This window comes from Mesoplodon mirus, assembly GCF_964341445.2.
Source record: "Mesoplodon mirus genome assembly, chromosome: 13".
Lineage (NCBI taxonomy): Eukaryota > Metazoa > Chordata > Mammalia > Artiodactyla > Ziphiidae > Mesoplodon > Mesoplodon mirus.
Window position 1 is genome coordinate 32,373,752 of NC_138989.1, and position 17,085 is coordinate 32,390,836.

The 17,085-nt window shown below is 38.7% G+C and overlaps 1 protein-coding gene across 1 annotated transcript in view; it reads right to left on the reverse strand.

The window, feature by feature from the left end:
- Positions 1-17,085, reverse strand: part of ARHGAP28 (Rho GTPase activating protein 28) — a 154,407-nt gene that overhangs the window by 43,719 nt on the left and 93,603 nt on the right. Inside the window, exons 4-6 of the mRNA XM_082641422.1 lie at positions 13,763-13,855; positions 8,613-8,705; positions 1,091-1,180 (exon numbers count right to left, since the gene is read on the reverse strand). Of these exons, the coding sequence (XP_082497548.1) occupies positions 1,091-1,180; positions 8,613-8,705; positions 13,763-13,855 (276 nt within the window). The remainder of the gene's footprint in view (positions 1-1,090; positions 1,181-8,612; positions 8,706-13,762; positions 13,856-17,085) is intronic.

Here is a 17,085-nt window from a genome sequence, read left to right on the forward strand (position 1 = left end):
GTGAACTGGAGATTATCTCTAAAATAGAGATATTCTCACTTATTTGCATTCCAGTGCGTGGTCTTAAATGTGAAAGTAACAGCTGAATTTAAAGTCAGTAGGTCAGAAACTGTGGGTAACCCTTAGCCTATCAGTGATATAACCTGTAGTGAGTGCTACTAACAAAAATCACTCACATTATTTTATGCTTCTTAAATGATCACTATGAAACAAAACAAAACAACCTCATAACCAAAAATCTAAAAACACAACAGAAAAACTCATTCACATGGGGCTAACAGCATTATCTCCCTGAACAATGGGGGTGCGCTGGGAGTGCGTCGTGCATTATCAACTACCCGGTATATCAAACTCGACAACAGACGAGAAACTACTGCCCAGGAGGACACTGAATGTGCCCCCTCCACCTGCCCGTCTTGTCGTGCTCTTTTGCCTTCCATCAACTTGCCAGTAGAGAACCACTACTTTATCTAACAGGGTCTCTCACTTCTTCTGGCCCATTATGCCACACCCTGCCAGGGCTCCTGCACAGAAACACCAATTGGGGGTTCCCAGTGGAGGTGGGGCGGGGGGAGGAATGACGAGAGTTTGAGACAAAGAAAAGTAGAAGTTCTACTACTCAAGGCCGCGTGAGTGAATCTGTCGTAAGTGGAGGGTTTGTTTGGATGAGTCCTGAGATCCAACGCTGGATATACAGGCAACAGTGGAGAGCCTTCAATATCAGGAGGAGGAAACTTTAATTTATCCTGAAGGTAAAAGGACTTCTGAGTTAAGATGGCAGAGTTAGGACAGATCATATGAACTCAGACAAGGGGACAAAAGTTAACAAATCGCTCCATGTCTGAGGCTCCTAAAGAACACTGCATCAGTATTAATTTATGGAGTCCTCTTTCAAACTGATCTATTCATTCCTCAGTTTTAAGTCTCTTTCTTCCTAATTGTTGTAAGGCTGATGGGTCTATTGGCAGCTATGGTTTCCTCACAGTGTTAGTTCAAAATTTTCTCATCTGTTTGAAAGAAATTGCTTCTTCTTGCCTTGAATTTGCAATTTTGCCCTGACATGCAATCATCTGGGCATGCGATGACTTACCATGGAGCCACTCCTGGGAACTGCAAATCTCCCTTCTTCATCTCGGGACCCATCTGACAGGGTAGTAATGTTGAAAGACGCATCATCTGGCTAAATGGAGAAATGAAAGCACCATTCTTATTCAGGCAAATACTTTCTAACATGTTTGTGTATTCCACTACGCGTACGTATTTAGATATGTGTGGCAATACACAGAGTTATGACTGCCAGGGCATGGGCAACTGCACCAGCCCTTCAGGGTTCATCACTGCGAACCACCTAAATGCCTGGCCCTCTGACAGACCCTGGCCCTGTGGCAGACACTGCTCTTGTCTGCCACAAATTCCATTTACCTTAACAATATCTTGGTTTTGTTCCAGGGAGTGAGGTGTTAAACCAGAGAACTTGATTTCCAGGCTTCTTTGCAGCTAAAAGTGATCATGTGACAAGTGTGGTCAATGAGATGTAAGTGTAATATTAAGAAGAGTGTCTCCAGAAAAGTTAAGGCTTTCCTGACCAAAAAGAGTAGGGTCAGCTGCTACATGCTCATGTCAGCACTCTAGGTGACAGCCTGGAGTTTCCAGGCATCTTGCTCCAATGCGGATGATGGATGGCAGAGATGGCTGGGTCTGTGCTAAGGGGTATCACGTGGCTGCCCTGTCACACTTGGACCACCCCCTCTTAAGCATCTCCACGTGAAGCAAAGCAACTCCGACTTTTCTATTATATGCAGCCAAACACAAACTTAACTTGTCTAATCTTATTTTTTTAAACAGACCCTAGGACTATCTTTCACAGTGATTAGAATTCAATAGCAATAGCACCAAATTGTTTTTTCATTTATAAAGCTTGAAGTAGATTTTTGCTTTAGTGTACAAGGGCATTACTGAAATTTAATAAATGAATATTCTTTTCTTTACTGAAGGAACCTTATGGCAAAATCGAATATATTTGATACTTATAAAAACATATGATATTTTGTTTTTTAAAAAACTGTCACTCATCTTTCTTGACCACATTTTCTAAATTTTCTATAGATGGTATGTGTTACTTTATAAAATAAACATAGGACTCTTTTTTCCTTAAAGGAACAAATAGAACACAAGACCTAGAACAAGAAATTTAAGTCAAGATGGCAAGCTGACAGTCACCTAACTCCCCTCACCCCAAATCACTAAAAATGGCAGAAAACATATACATATATATATATATATATATATATATATATATATATATATTAAAGAAACAGATTGTTAACAGCAATGGAAACCAGCAAAGCATTCCATAGCTGATAGAAATTTCTAGAAGAAAAGCTAATAGAATTGATTTGGTAAAATAAAAACCTCTACTTGAAAACAGCATAAAAGAAAATTTTTTAGAGAGGGAAGAGAAAAATAACAGAATGTACAAAGAGTAGGAAAGGGCCACAGGCATATAGTTAAGAGCTGTTTACAAAATATCGATAGAGGTCAAGTAGACCATCCCTCTTTAAATATGCAGACAGCCCCAAATATAACCCTAGAACCGCACCCCCCCAATTCTGTCTAAATAAAATGAACTAACTGCTTTGGGGTGGGTGGGCTCCTAGTTTGAGTACAGTTGACCCTCTGTCTCCACAGGTTCTACATTTGAAGATTCATCCAACCCAGATGGATAATATTTGAAAAAAAATTCCAGAAATTTCCAAAAAAACAAAACTTGAATTTTGCATATGCCAGTGACTATTTATATAGCATTTACATTGTGTTAGGTATTATAAGTAATCTAGAGATGATTTAAAGTATTCAGGAGGGTGTGTGTAGGTTATATGCACATACCACACCATTTTATATAAGGGACTTGAACACACATGGATTTTGGTATCCTGGGGGGTCCTGGAACCAATCCCCCATGGATACTGAAGGAGGAGGGGGTCTAAAAGAGAAGGAACTTGGGAGACCACAACAAAAGAAATGGAGGGGCGACTGAAAATGAAATCAGCTTTGCCTGGATGAAGAATTCTTCATTCCCTTCATCAGTTTTGCATTTGGGGAGTGTTTACTGCACTAACCCACCTGCCCCTTCTATGCATCTTAAAGTTAAGTACACCACAGTCACTCGCAAAAAAAACACACAATCAACAATTTTGGCCTTTTAGTAAAATCAACCTACTCAATTGCAGAGGAAACATACAGCAACTCCCTACAGTAATCAATCAAAATTAATAAAGACTTGCATTATGATTGCAGACAACTTTAGGGGCCCAGGGGTGGTAGTTCCACCTGAAAATGTGCTGGTGTCTTCTGCCTTGTTGAACACTTTTAGCCCTGATGGAGGCTTTGGTGGGTCATCCCACCCTCTTGCTGTGACAGGATTCTGATAGACAGGGGTATGGTGGAGGGACTGCAGAGCTGGACAGGAAAAAACATCCAGGATCCATAGTCTTGGTGAGAAGCTCTCCCTGCACTGTAAACTTGGGGACTCTTGCTGTCACCTGACAGGAGATGTGCGCTTCCCTAATCAGATGGTGCTTGCATGTGGGCAGGACTCCACTGCTTGTATCACTTACTGCTACGCATTCCAAAAGCTAGCATGTTCTCCACACAAGATGTTTATGTTTGGAAAATAACTGGGAAAAACTAAATTTTTGTTTCTTAGTTGATACTGAAAATAATGAAAAAAAATTTACATGGTAATCTGTTATTTTTCCATATGAGCTCACCCACAAGGACCAAGCTTTAGTTGACAACATCCTCCGCTTAGAATACACGTTTAAAAAATTAGTTTCTGTTGTTGTTGTTTCTGCCTGTAGATGCTTTCTTTAAAAGATAGAATTTAGTAATTTTTGATTTATTGAATTATTCCTAGCTGAGTTTAAGAGTTATGGGTGATGGGGCTGAGGATGGCTTGTTTGCCAACAATCTGAATTATGTTGCATCTTTACCAGTGAGAAATCAGAATATACATCCTTTATACTAAATGAATGTATTGGCGGCATTATTCATAATAGCTCAAAACTGGAAACAGTCCACATGTCCATCATCAGGTGAATAGATACAGCAATAGTAGTATATTTACACAATGGATTATTGTTAGTAATAAAGTACTAAATTTCTAATACATGCAACAAATGGATAAATCTAAAAATTATTCTGAGTGAAAGAAGCCAGACACAAGAGTGCATATTAATCTCCATAGGGTTTGCCTCTGCAGGAGAGGGAGGACAACCGACTGGAAAAGGCCTGAGAGAAATTTCTTTGGTGATGGAAATGTTTTCTATTTTGACTGCCTGTAGTTATATGAGTGAAAACACTTCTTCAAACTGAATTATATACCTAAAATGCATGCACTTTAATATATATATATATATATATCAATAAAAAAGACACAGAAATAATCTCCTTCCTTACAAATAATATAATTCTTATCTTCAAGGGGCTATTGCTCTATGAATCAAGAACCTACAGCTACCATATTGGGTAAATCAGAGAGAAAAAAGTTGTTCTTGGGAAATAAGAATATGTTTGCTGAAATGTATAAGGAGAAAGACAAGCTTAAAACAAAACAAAACAGAATCATGACCAAGAAAAAAATTACTAATCTGGAAGATAAAGATGAAGAAATCAGAGCAAACAGACTAACAGGAGAGAAAATTTAGGAGATACTGAAATTCCATTCAAGCAAAGCAGGAACCATCTAATATGTGTTCTAGAAGGGGGGAACATAGAAAATGAGGAGAAAAAAATAACTTAAGACATAATAGAAGACAATGTCCATAAACTGAAGAAAGAAATCAGTTCTCAGAAAGAACTCACTGAGCAGTCACCAAGATGAATGAAATAAGGGGCTGATTCTTGTGAAAGTTCAGAATTCCAGCAATAAATTCAAAATTCAAAAAAGTTGTAGATAGAGAGGGCAAACACAAAAAGCTTATTTATAAAGGAATAAGATTCAGGCAACCAGAGAAGAGAAAAGAAACCCAGATTGTCATGTAAGAGTGCAAAAGTAGGTCAATGAGCAATATGAGAAATGCCACTGTGCGGGTTTTCTCCAGGAGAGCTAAGGTTTTCTGTTAACAACAAACAGTCAGTTGGCACATGTTCCTAACGGGATCCAGAGCTTGCTAACCATCTTGTAAGTTTAAGGATTAAATCCACATGTTATGGTGGCAGCGTGAAAGGAAAAAGTTAGAAGTTTCGTGCTAAGGTGGGCACTGCATTGCACTGCAGTTGTACTAGCCTTGGTTTATCCACCACTAGTTGCTCACTTTGTGATTAAAACAAACTCCTACTTGTTTAAACCCAGGTTCCTTAGATTTTCTTTACTACAAAGCAAACACAGATGCAATTGATCAGTTTTAACAGAAGGTATGATTGTATTTTGCAGTGAATTATAAATCAATAGCAAATGTAGCTATTTGAGTTTCACTTAAGACATTGGAAATAAACTAGATGGACTACTTTGCCTTTGAATTAACTAACACCTCTAATGACTAATTCATTTATGTTGACTACACGAAAGGAAAATGTTTCTTTTGTCTATACAAGTGATTTGTAGAGTAGTTTGTAAGGACTTTAGACTGGGTTGTAAGCCTTCTGTACAGGTTGTAAATCTTCTGTAAATCTTTTGTAAATGCCCAGATTTAGTGGCATTTGTGATTTAGAGTCAAGATTCAACCATGTATAATATATAGACAATAGACAATCATCTATATTATAATAGACAATTCCTTTATTGTAAGTAGCTTATTACAAAATGAATGTGTTGGATATTAAAGAAATCATAAAATATTACATGGACTCTTTTGTAAAGGTTTCTTGAGATAGATTATAAAGTATACAATTTGATGAGTTCTGACAAATATATAGACCTATGAAACCATCACCACAGTCAAGACAATGTACAAAACCAGCACTCCCCAAATGTCCTCATGCCCCTTTGTCATCCCTCCTTCCCTCTCCTCCTCACCAACCCCTAGGCAATCACTGATCTTCTTTCCCTCACTATAGGTTAGTTTACATTTTCTATAATTTCATATAAATTGAATCTTTTTTGTCTGGCTTCTTTCACATGGCATAATTATTTTAAGATCCATCCATGCTGTGTATATCAAATGTTCATTGCTTTTTATTGCTGAGAAATATTCTATTGTATTTATATATCACAATCTGTTCATATCTTTAGCTGCAGGTAAAACTGGGTTCTTTCCAGTTTGGGGCTATTAAGCTATAAACGTTTGTGGATAAGTCTTCGTATGAATATATATTATCTATGAGTAAAATGGCTGGGTCTATATGGAAGGTATGTGCTTAATATTTTAAGAAACCACCAAATTATTTTCCAAAGTGGATGGACAATTTTACATTCCTACTAGCAATGTATGAGAGTTCCAGTTGCTCTGCATCCTTAGCACCAGTCGATACGGTCAGCTTTTTTAATTTCAGCCATTCTACAGGGTACGTAGAGATATCTCATCTTGGCTTTATGTGCATTTCCATAATCACTAATGATACTGAGCACTTTTCATGAGATGATTCACCATCCAAATCTCTTTCTTGGAGAGGTGTCTATTCAAATCTTTTGCCCATTTTAAAAGATGAGAAAAGACCAAACAAAATTTTATCACTGGAAAGCTCCAACTATGTTCTTGAAACAGAAAGTTGATTTGTTTTCAAAAGTAGAGGATTTGTGTGATTAAGTCGAAGGAACTAGGACTTCCCTGGTGGCCCAGTGGCTAAGACTGCACTCCCAATGCAGGGGGCCCGGGTTCAATCCCTGTTCAGGGAACTAGATCCCACATGCATGCCGCAACTAAGAGTTCACATGCTGCAACTAAAAGATCCTGCATGCCGCAACGAAGATCCCACATGCCACAAGTAAGACCCGGCACAGCCAAATCAATCAATCAATCAATCAATCAATCAATCAATATTATTTTTTTTAAAAAGGCGAGGGAACTAAAGCTTAGAAATACCAGCAGAGAACAAATTGTGGATAATTTTAATATAAAAAGAAAGAGTTGGGGCTTCCCTGGTAGCACAGTGGTTAGGTATCTGCCTGCCAATGCAGGGGACATGGGTTCGAGCCGTGGTCTGGGAAGATCCCACATGCCAGGGAGCAACTAAGCCCGTGCGCCACAACTACTAAGCCTGCACTCTAGAGCCCACGAGCCACAACTACTGAGCCTGCGAGCCACAACTACTGAGCCTGCGAGCCACAACTACTGAAGCCTGCATGCCTAGAGCCTGTGCTCCGCAACAAGAGAAGCCACTGCAATGAGAAACCCACGCACCGCAATGAATAGTAGCCCCCGCTCGCCACAACTAGAGAAAGCCTGCATGCGGTAACAAAGACCCAACACAGCCAAAAATAAATAAATAAAATAAATAAATTTTTTAAAAAAGAGTTATGTATTATTTCTGTAAACAATAGGGATTATATTCTGGAATAAAATGGGAGAGTTAAGTCAATGACCAAGATTTCTCTCCTAAAACCTAGTAGTCAACAAAACATAATGAAAAAAAGAAAAAAGAATCCCAGCAATGTTCACACGAGTGGTGGTCAGAGAGAAATATTCCAGGAATAATGTAAATTCTTTTCCAAAATCTGCTTGCCTCCTAATCAAATGGAGACACTTTTGAAATAGACAACTACAATCTCCTCCAAATCATGAGGGAAAACAACTGAAGCTGTGAGTAACCACATCTGGGGTCAGTATGAGCAGAGCCTTTGAAACTCAGTCTCTCCCCAACACCATCTCAGTAGGGAGGAGGGAACCTACTGGAGTCACCATTTTGCTTTTTTCTACCTAGGAGGAAGTTAGGGGAGGGAATATGAGGATGGAAAAATTAAAGGAAAGGTAGAGCACATAAGCTCCACCAAGGGAGAGAAAAGATAGCTTAGGATAGAAGTGCAAGTAAAAACAGACGTGAGAACAGGCTCTGGCTAAACCATAAATAAAGCAATCTTTCCCGTTTGTAAACTGACAGAAGCTGGATCTTTCTCCCAATGTTTGCCTGACTTTGCCCTCGTCTGGGTAAGTGGGGAGTGGAAGTGGCTCTGGGGAAAGGCAGGGGGATGGGGAAGGGGAGGGGCACTAGACACCTAGGGTGAAGAGTGTGGTCAGAACTAAGATGCCTGGTGTTCGCCCTGCACCAGGGATACAGTGGACAACCTGAGGACACCTACTGCTGTCTTGAGACCTGACGTCCATAGCTGGTGGAGCTGTGACTCAATGGAACCAACACTCTCATGAGAATTTTTCAAAATAAAAGAAAAATGGAAAGGAACTAAATCTGTCATAAAGAAATGCCTACCATCATTGGTTTTCTGGTTTTGTATCTGTTTTAATAGAGCATGTAGTTGTTTGTGGCTTTAACTATTAAACTCGGGTTCATTTATTGATGAATGGCTTCCTACAAATCAAATAAAGGTAGATAGGCATGCTGACAGCTGTAGTTGTCCAGCCACCTGAATTATGTTGCGTTGTTTTGAAGTTTTGCATGATTGTCTTGAAAGAACGGCTTCTCTTTTCATCCTTACCCCCAGTTCTCCTATCACTTACCAAGGAACCACCTGTTTTGATAACTCCCGGCAGCTCTTTTTCCTCCTGGGTGCCGTCCAACTGGCTAGGATGGTTGTCACAGGTATCGCCTGGCTGATGAAAGAAATGAAAGTCATTTTTATCCAGGCATATCTTTCGCTATGTGATTGTTTATTCAATTATACATTACACTAGAATCTGTATAAATGCACAGCCATACACAGAGTTAATGACTATAGTGCAAATGGTAGCATTCACCCATTCCTCCAAAAGGATACTGAGCCTCATAGATGTCATGCACTGCAATAGAAATGAGTCTCAAAAGCAGACACTGCTACCTGCTTGCCAAAACCCACTTTTCTTTTCTTCTTTAACATATGAATATCATGATCTTGCTCCAAGATGCTGTGTGCCTATCTAAAAGGACTAAGTGTGATCATGTGATGGTTCCGTCCAAAGAGATTCGAGTGAAACCCTACTTGGTAGAGCATCCAGGAAGGCTCATGTTTTCTTGTTGAAGTGCATGGAATCAGCTGGCTGATGCTTCTCCCAGAACATGGGCATGGTACCTGTGATGCCCAGACATCCTGTAAGCATTAAATACTAGCCTGTATGCTGAGTGGAACAGAATGGAAAGATAAAAATTTGGTAGGTCCATGAGAGGGATATTAGTCAAACCAGCCACAAACTTCTTATTTTGTAAGGAAAATAAACCTCTAATTGTCTAAGTCAGGAAGCTTACTGATTAAACTATGCTACTTAAAAATCAGACTTTATGACTGTATTTTGGAGTGATTTACAAATCAAAAGCAAGAGTATTCAGGGTTTTTTTTTCATTATGAAACTGGAAAAACATTAGACTGATTATCTCACAAACACATATGACTGAACCAAATATTTCATTCCCATCACTGAGTATTGGAAAAGCTCTGATTTTCACTATGCAGCAAATGGATTTGAGACTATTCTAATTGTCATGTGCTGCACTGTAGGCCTTGTGCATATGCTCTAAGACTTTTAGCAGCATTTGTGATATAATGGCATTTCCCAAAATAAGATGCAAATATTCTACTCCATGATTAAAGCAACTTTTTGCAGAATTAAGCATACTGGATATTAATGAAATAAACTTTTACATGAGACCTTAGAAACATTTTTCATCTGGCTTTTCCATATTTTCTAACTTTCCCCCAATGTGTATGTATTATATTGCTATGAAGAACACACATCTCTTTGGAAGGGGAAACAATGCTGAAAAGGCAGTACAAGAAAACTTAGGTCAGGATGGAGGTCAGAGAGTGTACCACTCCCAATCACTCAGAATTAGAGAAAGGGTGTATTTTTAAAGTATAGCTCCAAGGGCACTGAAAACCAACAAAGTGTTCTAATAACAGATTAAAAATTGTTAGAAATTCCTGGAAAATAAGAAGTAAGTAATTTATTTCATAATTGTAAAGAAATTCTCAGCCTAAGGATAGCAAAAGACAAAGAAAGGGCAAATCCACAAAAAAGCAAACAACCAACCAAGCTAAGAATGAAAACCACACAGGACAAGAAGGGGCCCCAGGGCAATGGCTAGGATAATTTATTGTAAGTGTTTCCTTAATGGAAGGGCCCGACAGAACTCCCAACAGTTCCCTTTACACTGAACAGCAGACAGCAGCCATGTATGGACCCAAGGAAAGCACTCTGAATGAAGTGAACTACCTGCCTTGGGAAGATGCCCAGGGTTGGGACCAAAACAGACCTCAACATCAGGTCACTCTGGACCTTCATGAAAGACATGGATGGGAGAATAAAAGAAGAACATGAGTTTTGTCTGGGAATGATGTCATTTGCCACTCTCCCTTTGGCACTGAAGGTATGTGCATGCGTATATTTGTGTGTGTACGTGTGTATGTACGTGTGTCTACGCATGCACACATGCACGGACTCACCCATGTGTGCTGTTAAAATAATGTCTATTCACATACCTTACTGCTTACACAGGACCCAAAGTCAGCCCTCTTATTCAATAAAGAGCCCTTTGGGAAAATATCTATATAATAGCAGAGAAATCATACAGCAATGACATATCCTAAAAGTCGTTAACTAGTCAATCCAGACCATCACTAAGGATCATCAGCCACTGGAGAAAAATCAACATTATAAAAAAGTCAGCTGTGGAGAAAATCAACATTTTGAAAACAAAGTATAGTGATATACATTCTGGGAGAAAGAGATAATTGAGGGAAGAGAAAAAGGCTTATAATGATTTAATAATTTCAGAGAGATCTGAGAGACTATTGCAATCATAAATCAGGACTAACTATAACAATAAAGGATAATCAGTGAAAAAAGGAGGAGTTCTTATGAAGTAACAGTATGATCGCTGAATTTAAAAATCAACAGGGACCCAGTTATAACCACTCATAACAAAAATTAGAATTAGGTTTCCACAAAATGATGTAGACAAAATCTGCTAGCATACAGAACAAATGGAAAAAAAAGACATGGGAAATATAAGAGACAACTTAGAGCTGTGTGAGTTTAATGTAAGAAATGAAAAGAAGAAGAGAGAAAATGGAGATAATGAAGTAAAAGAAATAATGGGAAAAGAATGTTCAGAACTGAAAGGAAACATGTTTCAGAAACAAAAAGCTGAGTGCTGGATCATGATAAAAAAAAAAGATTTCATATCCTGATGGCAGTTCAGGTCTCTAACAACAAAGATAAACCTAAAAGCTTCCAGAAATATAAAAATGAGAGCAGGATGCAAATAAAGGAATGATTTAGAGAGGCATCAGACTTCTCAACATTAACACTATATGAAAAGCAAAGAGATTAATATTTACAAATTTCTGAAAGAAAATGATCAACAGCCTAGCATACTGATACTAACCAGTTTAGGATTTAAGCTTTTTAGTTATTAAAATTTAGTATCCAGAGATATTTCTTGCCAGATTTGCTCAAAGGATAAAAGATGGAATCTGCTAAGAAGATGTAACAGTTTGTAATATATGTGATTATGGAAATTAGTATTTCTACTATTCTCTGTGGTCATTCTGGTGGGCTAGCCCTCATCCTCCTCCAGGGATAAAGAGCAGTACTGCTTTCTCATTCTATAAACTGGTGAGTAGTGCAGGGATGTGGCTGGAATAAAACTTAATCGTTCTCATCCACCTCAGTGGGAGATTTCTTCATGTGTTCGTCACCACACTTGCCTTTAACCTTTAAAAGATGACAAGACCATCAAAGAATTGAAATAAAAGGGATAGTGATAAAAGAGAAAAGAAACAAAATAAGCATAGACTCATCATGAGAGTCCATGGCTGGACGTAGAGTGTCATTGAGGCAAAAAGATCTAAAATAAGACTCACTCTTACACATTGTCTTGACATCCGGTAAAAGCGGGAGGGCCGTAAGTGGTCTAAGCCCAAGTTCCCCTCCCACTTTGCTCCCTCAGATAAGGTCCCCTAGTAAGACAACACTCCTTACCCAGGGGGCCAGACACAGTTCTTGCTTATCCCTGAGTAGTGGGTTTCAGTTCCCTGTCCACCCATGGAATTATTCAAACAAGCCAATCCATCCTCTGTGAGAACCAGGGGGGCACTCCCCCTCTTGATACTACAAAGCCCGGTTGTCCACTCTGTTCCTAAGTGCACCCCACATGTGGCTCTGTATGGTGTGCGGTGTCCTCCCTCCCTGGGCTGTGAGAACATGTGATAACTTGCTGTTGTCTCATCTTTCCAGTGTCAGGGGTCATGTGCTGAGCCGTCCCTATAACCCCAGGGTGAAGAGGAAGCAATCAAAACACTAGGTAGAGGCAGGTGGGGTGAAAAGCTCATAGAAATTGTTCTTTGAAAACACCCCATGTCTACTCTGACTTGCCCCTCCTCTAGCTGAGAGAAGAGGTAGTGGCTGCTGTGAAGGGGAGAGGGCGGGCAGAGAGGAACAAATGCCTGGATCAAGTGTCCTGGCCAGAAGGATGGTACAGAAGACTCCCTGAACCGAGGGAAAAATCTTCCAACTCAACAGAAAATGTAAAGACCTCTGACTAGACAGAGTTCACACTCTTATGAGAAATGCAATGAAATTAGAAAAAAATTAGAGACAAAAATCTGAAAACAGGATTGCTCACAGCCCCAGCTGACCACCCTCCACCTCCAGACCTTGACCTACCCTCAGGCAACAGAAGAGCAGCCAGAACACAAACTGGCCACATCCAAACCCTTGAGCAGAATTTTGGAAGGTACCAGGGGCTAGCCTGTATCGAGACAATTGGAAGATGTGGACAGAGTGCCCCACATAAAATATATGCAAGATGAAGGTAAACTGTCATCATCATCATCATCATCATCCTCATCTTCATCAGATCAAGAATGGTACAGGGGTTACTCTTAGAACAACAAAGAATCCCTCTTCCTCTGCTAGGAAAGAAAATAAAGAGCTAAAGAGAAGGAAACACATACAAGCATGATAGAGGAAGGTCTCTTACTGTAAATTTTCTGCTGCCATGAGTCCAGGTGGAGGAAGATGTCAGGAACCCATGTCCTTCTCAGGGTGAAGGGTCACCACTTCAGTAAGAGGACCCAGGCCTCATGCCAGGAGGTACAGATCACAGCATGAGATTCATCTCTTTCACTGAAATAGCTTCACTGACAGTTTGGAACTCAGATCATCACTCTTTGAAACTTTGTACTAAACTGGGTGAGGTGGGCTCTAAATAAAATGTGTTTACCTCCTGTGCAAGACTGTGCACTTTTTCCACTTATTGTTACACGTTCAAGATGCTATAGTGCTGCGTCCCACAATATATTTACATTTAGAAAGTAATTTAAATGTCAAAATATTTCTTACGGTGACAATTAAATTAATTTGGAAAGATTTATAGAAGGTAGCATAAAATTTTCCACTATGCACTCAGCAAAGAGAACAATAGTTTAGCTGATGACCTCCCACATGTACTGACTTCTGGCTGTGGCTGCAGCTGCAGCTGTGATTGTTTTTGTTATTGTGGGTACAAGTAGGCCCCATAGTATTTGCGGATTTAACTATTTAATTATTCATTCCTGAGTCTGAGTCCCTTTTTTTCTTCATTGTTCCAAGGTAAGTAGGCTTTTTTTTTTTTTTTAAACTTTCCAGGCTGCCTTGAAGTAACCACTTCTCCTGACCCCCTTGCTCTGTCTTACCAGTTGACCATTTCTGCAGGGAACTGCTGGCATCCCTTCTTCATCTGGGTTCACATCCAAAAGAGGAGCTGGGATACAACAAAAATCATCTGGCTATTGAGAAAAATGAAAGTGCATTTTTATTCAGGCATGTTCTCCCAAGGGTAACTGCATTTAATCACGTGTTACGCATACGATGTGCACATTCATACAGACTTGTTGAGACACCCACAGATATGACTGCCTATGCACTGATCACTGCATTTGGCCACTTAGCAGCCAGTCCTGGGAGCTCACCACACACCAGGCCCAGTGACAGACACTGGTACGTGTGGAAGATCCTGTCAACCGCCTGCCCCAAACCCAGTCACCTGTCTTCCTTAATAGGATCCTGATTTTTTTTTTCAGGAACTTTTGTGTACAATGAAAAAATATCAATTTCCCAGGCTCTCTTGCAGCTAAGGATGATTGTATAACATTTCTAGGCAATGAGAGGTAACTGGAATTCTACCAAGTAAGATTTCTGGGAAACCTAAGTCAGAGAGATAGAGTCAGTTGGTACAAGCTCCAGGAACCACCAGGAACATGGGCATGGTGGCAGGAGTGGCCCAGCCCCCTTGGCAAGCAAAAGAATGAAGGCCACATGTGAAAGACAAAATAGAAAGATGGAAGGAAGCTGGGTCTATGCTAGAGCAAAGATCAGTTTCCTCTGAAAGAGAGAAAAAGCAAATTCGTATTTGTATAACTCATGATTTCTTGGGTTTTATGTGCCATGCAGTCAAATGTATATGTGTGATGTAACATTTTTTTAAGGACTGTATGCCTATATTTATACAGTTAATTATGAGTTAGTCCCACCTTTAACTGTTTATCAGTTATGAAGTTGGAAATATATTAGATTGACTATTTTGCTCAGTTAAATGTGTTACTGAAGGTAATAATTGATTCACATCTTCTGAATATTAGAAAAAATCTGTCTGAGCACTGAACTTCTGCTCATGATGAAATGGATTGTAGACCTTGTATTATGTATCCAAAGGGTGATTTAATATCTGTGATTTACTGTATAAGAGCTCTACCAAAACAAGGGTTAAATATTCTATTCTTTTATGGTTAGAATTTCACTGAAAATTATATTCATTGGATATTTAATTAAATCATAAAATTTTATTTGGGCCCATAGAAGTAATTTTTTACCTCGCTTGTCCATATTTTCTAAATTTCTATTAAAGACGATGTATTACTTTTATAATAAGGAAAAAAACACATTTTTTGAAAGGAACAAATACTACTGAAAAATCAGCATAGGAAAATTGGATCAAGATATCACAATGCACATACCACATTCTCCTCCCCCTGCAAATCGCTCAAAATGTCAAAGAGATACCTTTCTCAAAGAGTAGATCTAGAAACCACTAAACATTTCCATTAGCAGAACAGAAATTGTTGGATGCTCCTGGAAGATAAACAGCAAGCAAAAGCGGTTTGATAAGGGTAGAGAAAAACTTCAGCCTGAAAAAAGGTATAAGAGAAAAACCTGTGGAAGGTAAATGCTGAAAAAAAGCAGAAAAAGCACATATCCAGAATGAAAATAAAAACAGCAGGAAGGCATCGCCCAATTCAGAAGGCAACAGCTGTTTAGAAGAACAGCAGGCAGCAGCTAAATGTAATTCCAGGATAAAACCCAAGTGTCCCCTTGGTGACAGAGTGACCACCTGCCTTGGGAGTGGTAGTGGCTGTCCTAGTATGGGTGCGGTAGTCCCGGATAGAAAGAATGTTGAATTGCACTTTATTAGGGCCTTCTAAAAGGATATAGACAGGAGTATAAAAAGGAAAGTTGGGTTTGCCTGAAAAGGAAACAAATTATGATTCTGCAGGATCTTGTTATTTTGGCGTTGATACCATATTTATTTCTTAACGTGAAGTGTGACAGTTGACATTGACACACTTCACCACTCACACAGGCCCAGACTCCTGTTCTGGGGGAGAGTTTTTGGGAGAAAACGGGTCTACATAACTGCATAAGAAATATATGACCACTACCTATACTAATCAATCAGTCAATCTAGTTCTCCATTAATGAATATAAATCAATATCCAAAGATTAAAGTTAATTGAACAATAGCAATGTAATGATGCCAAAAATAAACAGATGACCCTGAAGGAAAGAGATAATTCAAGGAAAAAAGAGAACCTTGGAATTTAAGGTTTAATTTACTACCTTCAGAGTGCTGAGAGGCTACTGTGGCTGAGAAACAAGAACAGATCACAAAATAAAGGAAAAATTAGGGGAAAGGAGGGGCTTCAGTAAGTTCATAAGAGGACTATTAAAGTTTTAAAAATTAATGAAAGGTAAAAGTGTTAATACAACCAAGGCCAAATTAATGATATAAAAGATGAAGTTGAAGGGACAGCCAAGAATGTAAAGCAAACATACACACAAACAAAGCTTGGAAAATAGGACATTTAAGAGATATTGAGATTCAATCCAAACAATGAAACAATCATCTAACAACAATCATCTAACAACAATCATCTAATATCCAGAAGGAGACAGTGAGAAAATGAAGGGAATAAATACTTGTTTTAAACGTTAGAAGAAAATATTCAGAATGAACAAGCTGAAGAATGAAAGAGCTCACTTGGTAGTGACCAGGATGAATTTTTTTAAAAAGTAAAACTGCTAAAATTTCAAGGTTCCAACAATAAAAATGAAATTCACAAAGCTTCCACATTTGTATATAAAGGAATGAAGTTGATGTAGATATTGTGCTTCCCCACAGCAATGGTGCGTGAGAGAAGATAACGGACAAATATTTTCAAAATTCTGAAGAAAAATGATTTTGAACCTGGGATTCTATCTGCAAAAAATTAAGAAAAAAACTAGGATAATCTACATATCTATTTTTTAAAGTATTTATATCTTCATTTGGTGAGTATAGTGGGTCAGATTCATAATTCTAAGACTAATGGAAAATTACCTTATGCAACTTGTAATGTTAAAACTTCATTACAAAAATGGAATGAAAACTTTATGTAATTGTTCTATTAATGTAGGTAAACGATGACAAAGACAGAAATAAAGAATAGGAGAGAATAAGGAAGGGAGAGCGGGGAAGAGAAAAAGGAGGGAGGAATTGGTATTCATGATGTCAAATCCAAATAGGAAACTTAAAAGAGTTTAGGTATATTTCTAAGAACCTCCAAGTCTATTTACCTGCAGAAGCAGATGCTGAATTTTTTAGGAAAAAACAATCTTGTGGAAATGTTTATTAGGACTTACACATTGTAAATATACCGTATTTTTAAAAGGCTGGCTTTATATGGCTTTTTACATTTTTGAC